The following is a 12948-nucleotide window of genomic DNA, read 5'->3' on the forward strand; positions in this document are numbered from 1 at the left end:
GTTTGGACTCTTAATTTAAAAAAAAAAAGTGTCAAGCCTGAACTCTGACCTCTTCCTCTCTTATGGCCTCAGCTCCCCCACCCGACTCTGGTAAGCACAGTGGTTGGGGTGGGGGTTGGGGGGGGGGAGGAATCTGCAGAGGGAGCATCTCCTGCCTTCATTTCCTCTGGGTTCACCCATGTGGCGGTATGTGGCAGAATGTCCTTTTCTAAGGCAGAAGACCGTCCCTTCACACACCACGTTTCTAACATTCACTCGTCCACAGCTGGACACCCCGTGTTACTTCCACTTTCTGGCTGTTGTAAACGATGTCGCTGTGAACATGGTATGCAAATTCCCCTGGTGCTTAAACACATTATTAGTGCATTTGCTTATTTAGTGTGTGCATGCTCTCATGAATACAGATGTGCGTGTGACACAGCAGAGGTCAGAGAACAACTCGAGGGAGTTGGCTCGCCCCTGCCTCGGGGCTGAACTCAGGTCATCAGGTCCGACATGCACCTTTATCTGCTGAGCCATGGTGTGAACTCACATTCCTGGTTTTTAAAATTTCTCTGTGCTCCCTGCCCACCATAAAGAGCATCTCAAATCTCCCTCGAGTTCTCTGCCACAACGCTCTGTCCCCACTGCCCAGGGACAACAGAGCCAAGTGACCACTGACTGAGAACTCTGAGATTGTGACTTAGGAGAAAAAGCCTTCCAAGGCGATGAAAGACCTCTTGAAAGATGTGGTGCAACTGTACCTCTTCTTCTTTGCTTCTCAGCTAGAAACGTGGCTGTACCCTTCTGTGAGTGCGCCAGCCACTGCAGAAAGGTGCGAGTATATACTACGACAAAACTATGCACTTAAAAACGGCTAAAGGGCTGGGCCATCTCGGCTTTCAGGTCTTTGGGAAGACAGGCTTCAGTGGAGTTGCTGTGCCAGCCACCCTCTGCTGCCCTGTTCACGTCCCTCGGTGTGCAGTTTCCTGAGGCCTTTGATGGAATGAGGCACTTACCGTTCCTCTGTGCTTGTCCGGGAGCTATCATGGAACACCCTCTTCTCTGGCTGTGTCCTGCACGCTACAAAAAAACAGCTAGTGGCCAAGCGCCATCACCTTAGAGCTCTCCGTGTCTGCAGCCTCTTTTACTCCAGCACAGTGGTTTTAACAAGCAGGAAGTAGGAACACGTTGGGTACAGGGGTGGGTGCTGGGCGGGCAGCCAGGTAGGTTTATTCAAAAGCACTGGATCTTCCTTCTCATGTGTCGGCTTTACAACCCACATTGCTCAGCAGAGGCACAAATTAGATCTTACCAGTAGTCCACAGAATCTTCCAGACCGTGAGTGAATACAACCATGGATGCTGAGGGTCTGGAGCAATTTCTCTTGGTGCTTTTTTGTCTCAGTTTCTTCAAAGCAAGCTTCCCCTGCCCCCGACTCCCACATGGTTTCTCTGTATAGCCCTAGCTACCCTGGAATGTACTCTGTAGACCAGGCTGGCCTGAATTCTATTTGTCTCTTGGCTTTTGAGATTAAAGGTGTGCACCACAATGCCTGGCTTCAAAGTGATTTATACTTTTTTAAAATTTTGGTTTTGGTTTTTTGAGACAGGGTTTCTTTGTGTAGCCTTGGCTGTCCTGGACTCGCTTTTAGACCAAGCTGGCCTGGAACTCACAGAGATCTGAATGCCTCTGCCTCCCTGAGTGCTGGGATTAAAGGCCTGCACTGCCACGTCTACCTCAAAGTAATTTTTAAATGCCCTGCCACACTGCTGATAAACGAGGGACTCATGTGACCTATGTTTTGGTGGCATCTGTTGTAGACATAAATTGGGGTAGACATCTGTATCAGTCTGCATCATATTGGCACAACAAAATACCTGAAGTATAATTACGTTTTAAAAGTATCTTACATGTATAGGTCTGTGTACAACATGCATGCCTGGTGACCATGAAGAGGGCAGCAGGTACCCTGGAAACGGTGGGACAGGTAGTTGCTAGCTGCCATGTGGGTGCTGGGAATTGAAGCCTGGTCCTTTTGGAAGAGCAGCTTGTAACAGGCTCATGATGAAGTTTGGATGTTACAGTTGGTATCTGGACATGTGCTCATCTGTGTCCTCGTCGCTTGTGTTGAAGGACACAGTACAGACGCCTGTACTATTGCAGGGTTCACAGAACGCCTGCTTCCAGGATCACTCTCGCTCTACAAGAGAAAGGGTGGCATAAATTCTGATCAATGTTAACTCGTAATAGAAGAGCTTGTGGCTGTGGATTACTTAGAAAAACTATCAGCTGATGAAGGAGTCGGGGGAAAAGATAGCTTAGCGGTGAGGAGCACTGGCTAGGGCTGGAGAGATGGCTCAGCCGTTAAAGGCTAGGCTCACAACCACAACCATAAACTAAAGCCAGTCCTGTGGGATCTGACACCCTCTTCTGGCCTCCATGGGAACTGCATGTGTGCGCTGCACAGATACACATGGGAGGCAAAATACCTATACACATAAAAAACAAACAAAATAAAAAGTGTTAGGAAGAAAGGAAGGAAAGAAGGCAGGTAGGTAGGTAGGTCTATTGGTCTTTTTTGTTTGTTTGTTTGGTTTGGTTTGGTTTTTCGAGACAACCCTGGTTGCCCTGGAACTTTCTTTGTAAACCAGGCTGGCCTTGAACTCATAGGGATCCACCTGCCTCCACCTCCTGAGCGCTGGGTACCACCACGCCTAGCTTCTCTTGGTCTTGGTCTTCTTTGGTTTAGACCCTAGTCTCATTTCAGGGGAGTCCCATTGAAGAGTCCACCAGCGCCATCTAGCGGTGGGGAGAAGCATCTCTAATGGGCGTAAGAATTACATCTCTGGCAGGGTGGTTGCACCAAACATTCCTTTACATTCCATGGCGGATTTGGACACTATTGTCCAAACTGTGTGTTTTGAGACAGCATCTCAACCTGTATCCCAGGCTGGCCTGTAGCCTAGGTTGGTCTAGACCCTGTGGCAATCATGCTTCAGTCTTCCAAGGACTGGGGTTGCAGGTGTGAGTCACCAGGCAATTTGATGTACTATTTTGGTTTTAATTATTTGTATATGTGTTTTGCCTGCATGTGGGTATATGCACATGAGTCCAGAGGAGGACATCAAATCCTCTGGAACTGGAGTTACAGGTGATTGTGAGACACCCCATGTGGGTGCTGGGAACTGAACTGGGATCCTCTGGAAGAACATCAAACACTTAACCAGTCCTCTGTGGGACTTTCCCCCCCCCCCCCTAGATAGGGTTTCTCTGTGTAGTCTTGCCTGTCCTGGACTCATTTTTAAAATCAGCCGGCCTCAAACTCAGAGATCCACCTGCCTCTGCCTGGGATTATAGGCATGTACCACAGAGCCCATCTCTCTGAGGGACAATTTTTATTATTAATTTTGATTTTTCGAGACAGGGTTTCTCTGTGAAGCCTTGGCTGTCCTGGACTCCCTTTGTAGACTAGGCTGGCCTGGAACTCAACAGCGATCCGCCTGCCTCTGCCTGGGATTAAACGCATGCGCCACCGAGCCCAGCTTCTCAGGGCCCATTTTAAGGGCCCTAGATGCCTAGATGTAAAAATGTATCCATAAACACCCAGGATCTGAAGGGCTGACATGCAGAAGGAGGTGACTGTAAGGACCACGCTGGACTTGAACTCCTGTCAGTCCTTTTTTTGTGTTTTGTTTTGTTTGAGACAATCTTACTACATAGCCCTAGCTGGTCTGAAACTGGCTATGTAGATCAGGCTATCCTTCAGACTCAGAGATCTGCTTGCCTCTGCCTCTGGAGTGCTGGGATTAAAGGTATGACCACACCTAGTCTCCCTACCTTCCTTAACTTCTACGTCACAGGTGAAATCAGTGTGCTGAACTGGGGGCCAGAAGGGAGAAGGTAGTGTTTCTTTAGTCTGAGGTCAAGGGCAGCTGTGTGCCAAGGGAAAAAAATCCAAGAAGTACAGGATTTACAGGGTTTGTTTACTTATTTTTTTTTTTTAAACCATCAAACAGTACCAAGTTAAATAGCTACAGATAACAGTCATTAGGGGTGTGGTGGTGCCTGGCAGTGGTCCTCTTCCTGTTTTGGAACTTGCCACCTTGGAAGTTTATGAGGACTGTGTCTCGGACTGTGTCTCTCACTGTGGAGGGAGACAGTACCGGACACTGGCTTTCCCAGCCTCCTCTACTCCTCTTAGACTACTTATGCCTGACTGTTGCTCTGGGATGCAGTGGAGATCTGGGCGGCATTTCCTGGAGGTAGGAGCCGAGTGGCTGACTGTAGTGAGGTCGTGGAGTTCTGGGGCACAGAGCTGGTGGTCTTCCCATCCCTCGGGTCAGCAGCCTATCTAGCCACCCTGAGGCCAACAGAAAGGATGACGACTCCTTTTGTGACCAGAAGACAGAGAGGAAGGGGAGGACCCCAAGTCCTCTCCAGGGCACACTCTATCAACCTAACTCCCTGTCTCCTTGAGTCCACACCCCTACCCAGGCCTCTCCTGCTCTACCATCTGCCAGTAGTGTCATTCTGGGGGCCAAAAGTCGATAAGCTTCTATGGATCATGGAAGAGGTTGGTCTCTGCCTCCTGGAGGATGTAGCAGGGCTCAAGGCTTAATACTGCATAAAGAAGGCATGACAAACCCCAGGCCCTGCCTGGGCTGCTGAGGCACAACGTGGGCGGGACAGTTAGCATCCACACAGTGCCTGGTAAGCTGTTCTGGGGCCACTGGGACTCCTGAGCTCTGCACTTTGTGAATAGTCCTTGTCTTGGGGCAAGAGTACCGGCAAGGCAAGAAGTAAATCACTTCTGCGCACAGGAGAGGGATGGGGAGGCTCTAAACGGACTGTAGGCTGCACCGGCACATTCCCTGGGACCACAGCTGTCTTGAGCTGCTATCATGTTCCAAGGTCTGACTGTCCTACCTCCCCTGTGCCTTTTCAGCGGAGTTAATCACACGTTCTTCTCTCTTCCCAGGTATATTAGTCCAGAATCCTGCTCACCATACTCAAGGCCCAGACTCTGGGAGCTAAATTCCCCCTCTGTAGTAGGTTGGTCCCAACCACCTTTCTCAAATTCAGCTAAATACTTCAGGAAATTTCCTGTACATTTCAAGGCAATCTTTTCCTCAACGGCCCCCAAAGAGGATTCTCTAACTCCAGAGCACAGCTGCAGACTCCAGGGAGCCATTTTCTTGAGCTTGGCCAGCTGTTGAGGCCATGCAGATGCTGCAGCCTTGAAGACAGTGGCCCAGTTCCTTGCTCTGAGCGACACTATAGTCTTTAAGAGGCAAAGCAACTCCCAAATCTAAAACTACCTTTATTTGTGGTTGGCTCAGCGTAAGTCGCCTTCAATCAATGAGCAGAATTATAAAACTGTACAAGAGGTAAAAAAAGATAAGTCATTTAACTTAATGACCTTCATATCATGAGCTTTAAAAATATACATAAAAGTTGTACAATCTGGCAGTTTATAAAATATAAAGCTAAAAAGAATATTTAGTTTCCACAAAGAGGAGTGAACCACACAATCAGCACATATCAATTAAACTGTCCACAGAGAAGACACATGGCACAAGATTTTTTAAAAAAATCATCTAAAAATTAGCATTTACCCAAATTATTCACCCTTTAAAGACAAGGCTAACATAAGGTGGCAGGATACAGTGTAACTTTTCCTTTTCCAGTTTTAGAATAGTCAGGGGTATTGTTCAAAACATATCTGATGTGCTTTAAGCAAGTGCAATTGTAACCGGATATACTTCAGAGTAAAAATTAAATAAATATAAATAGATTCAATAAATAGGTCATTTGCAAAATTAACTACACAAGGTCTTTGTGTGGGGATGCCACACGTAGCTGACTAGTAATGCTTAGGTGAGTGGGGACTCCCCTGTCACAGTCTTAGGGACAACTGGGAAAGAACACTATACCCATCAAACACATGGGGAACAAGAGAGATGAGGCCACAGGACCCTGGCAAGCAGTGTGGCTAAGGCTGCTCCAGAGGAGGCTCAGTACAATGTGCCTCTGTGGCTTTCTAGTAAGTACAGAAGAGACCTAAGTGCCGGAAGCAACCAGAATTACACATAGAAAATCACTAGTTCACCATGAAAACCCAAGAATGGGGATAGAGAGCAGGCACTTTGGCTTAAAAGAGTTCAGACCTCGGAGGTCTGATAACTTTCAGGAGCAGCTGATGCCTGGCCCCAGGCAGCCAACACTGTGGCTTCCAGATGTGAGGGATGAGCAAGGACAGAACTGCTGGAAAACCAACTACAGAGCAGGGCAAATGGAATTTCACCAGGCTCTTTTCAGGGTAGCTGTTGCTTGCTCTTCTGGCTCTTCCTGCACCTCTGGACTGTGATGATGAAGACAATGAACAAAGAACAGACCCAGGAACAGATAGAAGACTCCTGACACAGCTGGAGAATGGGACCCTTGGGAAGCCACACTCAACCAAAGCCCTGTAGATGACAAGCAAGTGGCCAGCACAGGAGAGCCTGGAGCCAGAGGAGGCTCTGTAGAGGTCACGGCAGCAGCCAATTGATTAACCTCTCACTTTAGGAAAAGGAGCTGCTGCAGCTAACTGAATCACAAGCACACAAAACTTCCACAAAGTCAAGTGGTCTCCAAGGAGAATCTCATGCTTCACTTGAACTTGGTGGAAACACTTGGCTATATCTGCAGACATCCAGACCCCCACCTTCCCTGTAACACACCATAGCAAGAGCCTACAGCTACTGCTGTACCGAGAGCAGGGGATACCTCTGCACCCAGGGGTTCACCTTCAGTCTCTAGATGACCTGGTGATTTATCAAATGACACCTATGTTCCCAAAAGTGCAAGTGCTTTGGTGCCTAACAAAATGGCACACTTCCTAAACTGATAGTCCAACACAAGACAGGGTTTAAACAAAGGTAACATCCCAGACACAGCTCAGTTCCATCCTAAAGTTGAAGATGCTGTACCTGTAGACAAGTGGGCAGTCTTCTACAGATCCTAGTAGCCTCAGAAGATGTACAATGCTACAGAGCTGTCCAGCCTAAAGACCGACAGTGTCCCTTGCTGAACACCTCAGGTGGTGTCCAGTGTTTCATAGTACACCTGGAGAGCTGACAACTGCCTAGGTCCCTAGAATACAGACAGTGAGCTGAGCAGAGCTGACTGATTCTGAGATGGGACGGTTTTAAGGCACAAATGTGGCAAACCCCAAATAAACACCCTTCCTATCCGCTTGAGTTTTCTTTCTGCCCTGACACCCATGGGCTGCTGACTCATGAGGCCTCGAAAGGCAGAAGTCTTTCCTGGATTCATTGCATCCCGAGCGTCTCATGTCCCACCCAGCTCTACAGAAAGTTTTCAAACAAGTATGATGAGCAGTGGAATTTTGGAAATTTGACTGGCTAGAAACTGTTAAGGGGCAAGGACATTTGGAAAGCTGACTTCAGGCAAACTGGGAGGTAACATCAAGCTGGGCCTTCAGAAAAGTCTTCAGCACTTCCTCAAGAGGAACTCAGCCATGAGAACATGGCAAGCTGCAGTGCCTGAGGCAACCGTTAGACCACACTGCTTCCATTTCCTCACACTGGTCTTGGGCAATTCTCTCTTAGGCCCATTAACAAAGTGCTATGTTAAGAGGAAGCCAACTGTGGGGTTGAGATTCCAAGGTCTAAACAGCATCATCCATGAGGTTCAAAGATGTAGGAGGTTAAGAAAGAGTCCACTTTGGCCACTAGGAAAGTAAGGAAACAAAATTCTATAGCAGCAGAGAAAGCTTTGGGTAAGTGGCCCTGGTACCAACATACCCAAAACAAACAAAACCTCTCAGGGGACACTGTGGCAGTGACTCTGGTCAGTGCAATGCACAAAGCTGCCGAGGCCTTTCTCAGCACAGAACGAACGGAGCCTCAGCATCACCAGGGCCACACAACAGAGACCACTGCTGGCTCCAGGGAGTCTATGTAGAACCCCCCCCCCCTGCCAGACCCTGACTGCATTCTAATATCTAAACTTTTGGGAGGGAGAAGACAGATTCTGACTGGAACTAAAGTTAAAAATTAATTTTAGAGAAAATGGTACTGATGTAATTACTTTGACATTAATACATTTACATAGTGTTGCTAGAAAGTCTTACCCTTTAGCATTAAAGAATGTTCTACATTCTTGAGGGAATGGTGATTTTTGGTACCACATAAAACAGAGGATATATATTGCATTTCTTCTTCACAAGCATCAAGCTACACTTAACTTACTTATACAAACGTAGCTTTCTGCAATATGATCAAAATATACTCATTAAAATTTTCCAGGAGAAATGTAAAAGCTGGCCTAAAAAGCCTGTGGTGGCCCTGGCTCTGGCTCTCTACCCCCCAGGGCTTTGACTCAGTCCATGTGCTAATCTCCTGGCCTCTGGGGTAGAGGGACCCTATCACTCACCTTTTGGTTTTGAGCCTCTCCAGTGACTGAGAGTTGTTCCTCTCTGTCCCTGCAGACCTGTTTCTGTCCCTGTCTGGCCTTAACTGCCTCCTAGTGGCCAGGGAACGCTTCATTTCTGGCCCAGATGGCCAGGACTCACCCCATCAGGGGCCACTACGTAGGCCATTTGTGTGGGGCCAGCACTGCATCCAGGACCAAGTGTCCTCTTCATCTTCCAGACCCTCGGACAGACCTCAGCTGCCCACAGGCATTGCTAACTAGTCTCCATGCCCTATGCGCCACACTTAACAACTTGCTGCATGAGGCAACACAAGCCACCAGTAACTTGGAGGTGCTTCTATCCCCACGACACCTCCTCTGAACGTCCTCTCCTTAGCACCCCACATCTCTCACACCCTTTCTAGCAGAGGCTGCACTTGCTGTGCCCCAGCCAGGCTGCTTCTAGCATGTAGGCAAAACCGGATTCCTCCACTCCCTCACTGAAAGGCCCCCAAACTGCCATCCCACCAGAATTTTAGAAAGAAACAGAAGTGGAAGTGAGTGCATCCAGTGAAAGGGAATCAAGCTCATCCAGTAAAAGGATGATGTTGCTCCTTTTGCAGCCTCTGGGACAGGCCCAGCTTTGTAGACATTCCTGACTATGAGGTTTCAGGGCCACATCTCTTCAGGTCTCTGTAGTCATGAGGGGCCACCTCTCCGGCTTCCTAGGATCAGCATTATCCTCTTCTGGCTGCAGATCAGCAGCTCAAGGCACTTGGTTTGAGAAGCTTAGTCTTCCTGCTAATCCCAGAGGCAGCAAACCATGACTGCAGAGATCAGGCCCATGGTCACTGTTGGGGCCACCAGAACAAAGGGGCTGCCCTAGCTCAGAGGGCATCTGGAGTCACTGGAGGCTGGGGTTCTGTGGGCTCCTGCAAGTAGTAGGTCTGGAAGAGTCTCTCATGTCTGCACAGCTCCATGGCTCGGTAGGTGTGTGAGAGGAGGTGGGGGAAACGCGAAGTGAAGTAGCGTACAAAGTCATCAGGGATGGAGCCCAGCGTCTCCTGAACCTCCACAGGGAGCTCTCGGTAGTGGTGTTTCTGTGAATGAACAGAGAGACACGGCTTTAGCGGATGACAGTTCCGAGGGCTTCTCTGTAAGGAGAGCTGAGAGAGTCATGTACAAACAACACATCCCAGTTGTCCTATCGCTTTCTTCCTTCAAAGGTAGAGCTCCAGGCAGGTAAGGCTCAGCCTAGGGAGAGCAGCTTTAGCTTCACCAAGGGACTGGCCGCCTGGAAGGGAGCACAGACCTTCTATGGAGATCATGGAATTGTATGCAGTGTTTGTTCCAACAGCTTGGAGGCTCCTCCTATGAGAGCGGTCTGTGTGAAGGCTGCATGGTGACAGCACAGGTCAAAAGCATCCCTAGGACTCCAAGAGGACATAGAGGGAGCCTTCCCAGATCCCTGAAGACCTGGCTTTGTATAGGAAAGTAACCAGAAGCCCCTGTCCGGGAGTGTTTATAAGCTGGCTGTCAGACAACCAGAGAGTACCACAAATTAGCAAAGAGATCATGAAGTACACATGTCCCAGAAGACTCTCAAGTCTCTGGAGAGAAATTCCTTGAGGGAAGACACGGCCTTTTATTTAGTGTGGTGGCTGGGATGAGAATGGTCCCCATAGGCTCATATATTTGAATGTGTGGTTCCCAGCTGGTGGGCCAGTTAGGATTAGGAGGTGTGGCACTGATGATGGAGGTGCTGTCACTGGGGAGAGTCCAGGCCCAGTATTTCTCTACCTCCAACTTGTGCATCAGAATGTGATCTGTCAGCTACTGTTCCAGCACATGCCTGCCATCTGCTGCCATGCTCCCTGCCATGATGGTCATGGACTCACCCTCTGAAACTGTAAGCCAGCCCCTAGTTAACATGCTTCCTTTTCTAGGTTGCCTTAGTGGTGGTGTCTCTTCACAGAAGAGAGCAGTAAACTCATCACACCCAATTGAGGTTGCCCGGCTTCTACACGGTAGAATCCAGCATGAGAAAAAGATACAGAGAAATGAGCAAAAGGAGCGGGGTGCGGTGGCACACACTGTAATCCCAGCACTCGGGAGGCAGAGTCAGGCAAGATCACTGTGAGTTCAAGGCCAGCCTGGTCTACAAAGTGAGTCCAGGACAGCCAAGACTACACAGGGAAATCCTGTCTCAAGAAAAAGGAAAAAAGAAAAAGGAAGGAAGGAAAAAAGGAAGGAAGGAAGGAAGATAAGGAGGCAACATCTACTGTGGCCACTTCCCAGAAAGAATTCATAAGCTCTTTACCTTATTTCTCATGGCTCGGAGGAGATCTCTGACAGAGCCGCCTTTATAGGTTCTGAATTTGCGCAGATCTAGAAAAACATTAAAGGATGTAATGGTTAAGTAAATTTAAAAAGAGAATTCCTGGGGTCTTGCAATCGGACTAAAGTGATATACGAATTCTCTGTCACAACAAGGATGCTACTACTTCTTGGACCTAAATAAAGGTGTCCATCTGAAGTTCATCCAGATCAGAAATGGCACCGTAGAGCACAGCATTATCACTAACCTGTTGCTCTTGGGACAAACATAAAATGTGCACCCGTGTAACCAAGGCCACAAGGACATGCTCAAGTAAGCTTGGAGCCCAAGAACGGGGATGTGGCGCTCCAACAGCTGGAGCTGCCGTGTCTATATTAAGTTCTCAGAAATAACCACAGTTTTCAAAACATCTCCTCCCATTTTAACATGGTTACCTGTTTGCAGGGGGACAGTGATGTTCTCCCGCCAGTCCATCTTCACCACAGCTCTCCCACCTCTCTCCAACTGTCTTACTATTGGGCCATCCAAGGCCTCCTTTTCTATGCGGTCACTCACATCCTGTAGGGAAAACAGGCAACAGGTGTGGGCCAGGGTTAGGGATCGAGGGTTTGTTCACTCAGTTACAGAGCAGCCGCTGGCTGTGAGTGGTAAGCAAACTGATGCTCCTCTTCGGCCCAGGCTGTGGCCTCCTCAGATCTGGGCAGCAGCACCTACTCTGATCCACTGACTTCTTCCCTGTGAGCAGACATGTCTGTTACTCACGGAGACAAGCTTTCAGAGGTCCCCTCCATGACAAGAGAGAGATGCTATAGAGGTGTACCTCTGTGCGGAGCATACATCCACCTCTGCAAGTTCACACTCACACAAAGCACTTACACAGAGCTATGGGTACAAAATACATTCTCCAGGGAGCCAAAACATAAGGGGATGCTCAACTCACTCTGTGCTTCAGATATCCCTGAAACAGGACACCTCAGTGCCCAACCAGGCCACGATTCATCTGAGCACTGGAAAAGCTATGAAGCAAAGCCCTCTTTTTTTGTTTTTGTTTTTCGAGACAGGGTTTCTCTATGTAGCCTCGGCTGTCCTAGACTCGCTTTGTAGACCAGGCTGGCCTTGAACTCACAGCAATCTGCCTGCCTCTGCCTCCCGAGTGCTGGGATTAAAGGCGTGTGCCACCACGCCAGGCGAAGCAGAGGCTTCTTTTTAAGAGTACTGGGTGGTGGGTATGGGATCTGTGGGCCCTACTGGGTTTCAAGCTGTAAGATGGAAGGAGAGGTTCAGGAGGGGGCACCCTAAGTACTAGCCTTTCAGAGCACCTGCCAGTAAGATTAGCTAAGAGAAAAGGGATGAAAAGCTTACATTCAATGCTGAGCCCTAGGAGAGTCAGTCACATTTTTTTCTTTTTGTCCCAAGATAGGGTCTAATATAGGCCAGGCTGGCCTTGAACTTGACACATAGCAAAAAATGACTTTGAACTCATGGTTCTTTTGCTGAGATTACAGGTCACACATGTAAGCTATTATGACCAGTGCAGGCTGAATTCCTAATTTGAACTTAGAGGGGGAAAGCCTTGGAGAAAAGCCACCAAGTCTGATGAATCTGAATTTTATCCCTGAACACTCAGGTGATAGAAGAAGGGAACTGATTCCCACAAGAGGTCTCTGACCTACAACCAACCCCCCCCCACACACACACACATAGAGACTGGACCGCCCCTAGTGGGCATGGTGAAGACATGCTTCAGAGTTGCAAACAACTCTAGTTCTAGCTAGCTGGCAGGAACAGAAACCAGCTGTGCCTGCCGGGTACAACTCAAATATACTAACTCAACTTCATGTGGGGTTAAGATCTTCATATGTAAGTTTTACTTCTGTTGTGTATTTTGCCAAGTGACTTAGACTAGCACACAGTGACCAATCATGATGCTGCACATACCCATTGCTGCCCTGGTATAGGATACTAGAACCTTCGCCCCAAAGGCAGTGTCCTTGCCAGGTGCTGGGGTCAGAGCAGTGATTAAAGCCATGCAGAAAGCTTTCTTCAAGGAGCATATGTTCTAGGGTGTCTCTCTAGCCAAGGCCTCTGTCAGGCTGCAGACAACGTGAGTGTCCGTGCCAAGCGAGGGTCTCCAGGACACACTCCTGTTGGTTCGCCGCCACTGTTCTTCGCAGGAGAGGAGGCGTTTTGGTTTACTCATCTCATGTTGC

General features: G+C 48.5%; 1 protein-coding gene across 3 annotated transcripts in view; it reads right to left on the reverse strand.

Moving 5' to 3' along the window:
• Nucleotides 1–5282: 5282 nt before the first annotated feature.
• ERN1 (endoplasmic reticulum to nucleus signaling 1) overlaps nucleotides 5283–12948 on the reverse strand; it is a 92170-nt gene continuing 84504 nt past the window's right edge. For 2 of the 3 annotated variants that reach the window (XM_084748506.1, XM_084748507.1), the window contains exons 20-22: nucleotides 11173–11296; nucleotides 10721–10788; nucleotides 5283–9500 (exon numbers count right to left, since the gene is read on the reverse strand). In XM_084748506.1, the coding sequence (XP_084604632.1) occupies nucleotides 9288–9500; nucleotides 10721–10788; nucleotides 11173–11296 (405 nt within the window). In that variant the 3' untranslated portion in view covers nucleotides 5283–9287. The remainder of the gene's footprint in view (nucleotides 9501–10720; nucleotides 10789–11172; nucleotides 11297–12948) is intronic. The other variant, XR_014772901.1, reaches the window with a different exon arrangement.

This window comes from Acomys minous, assembly GCF_964271855.1.
Source record: "Acomys minous genome assembly, chromosome: 12".
Taxonomy (NCBI): domain Eukaryota; kingdom Metazoa; phylum Chordata; class Mammalia; order Rodentia; family Muridae; genus Acomys; species Acomys minous.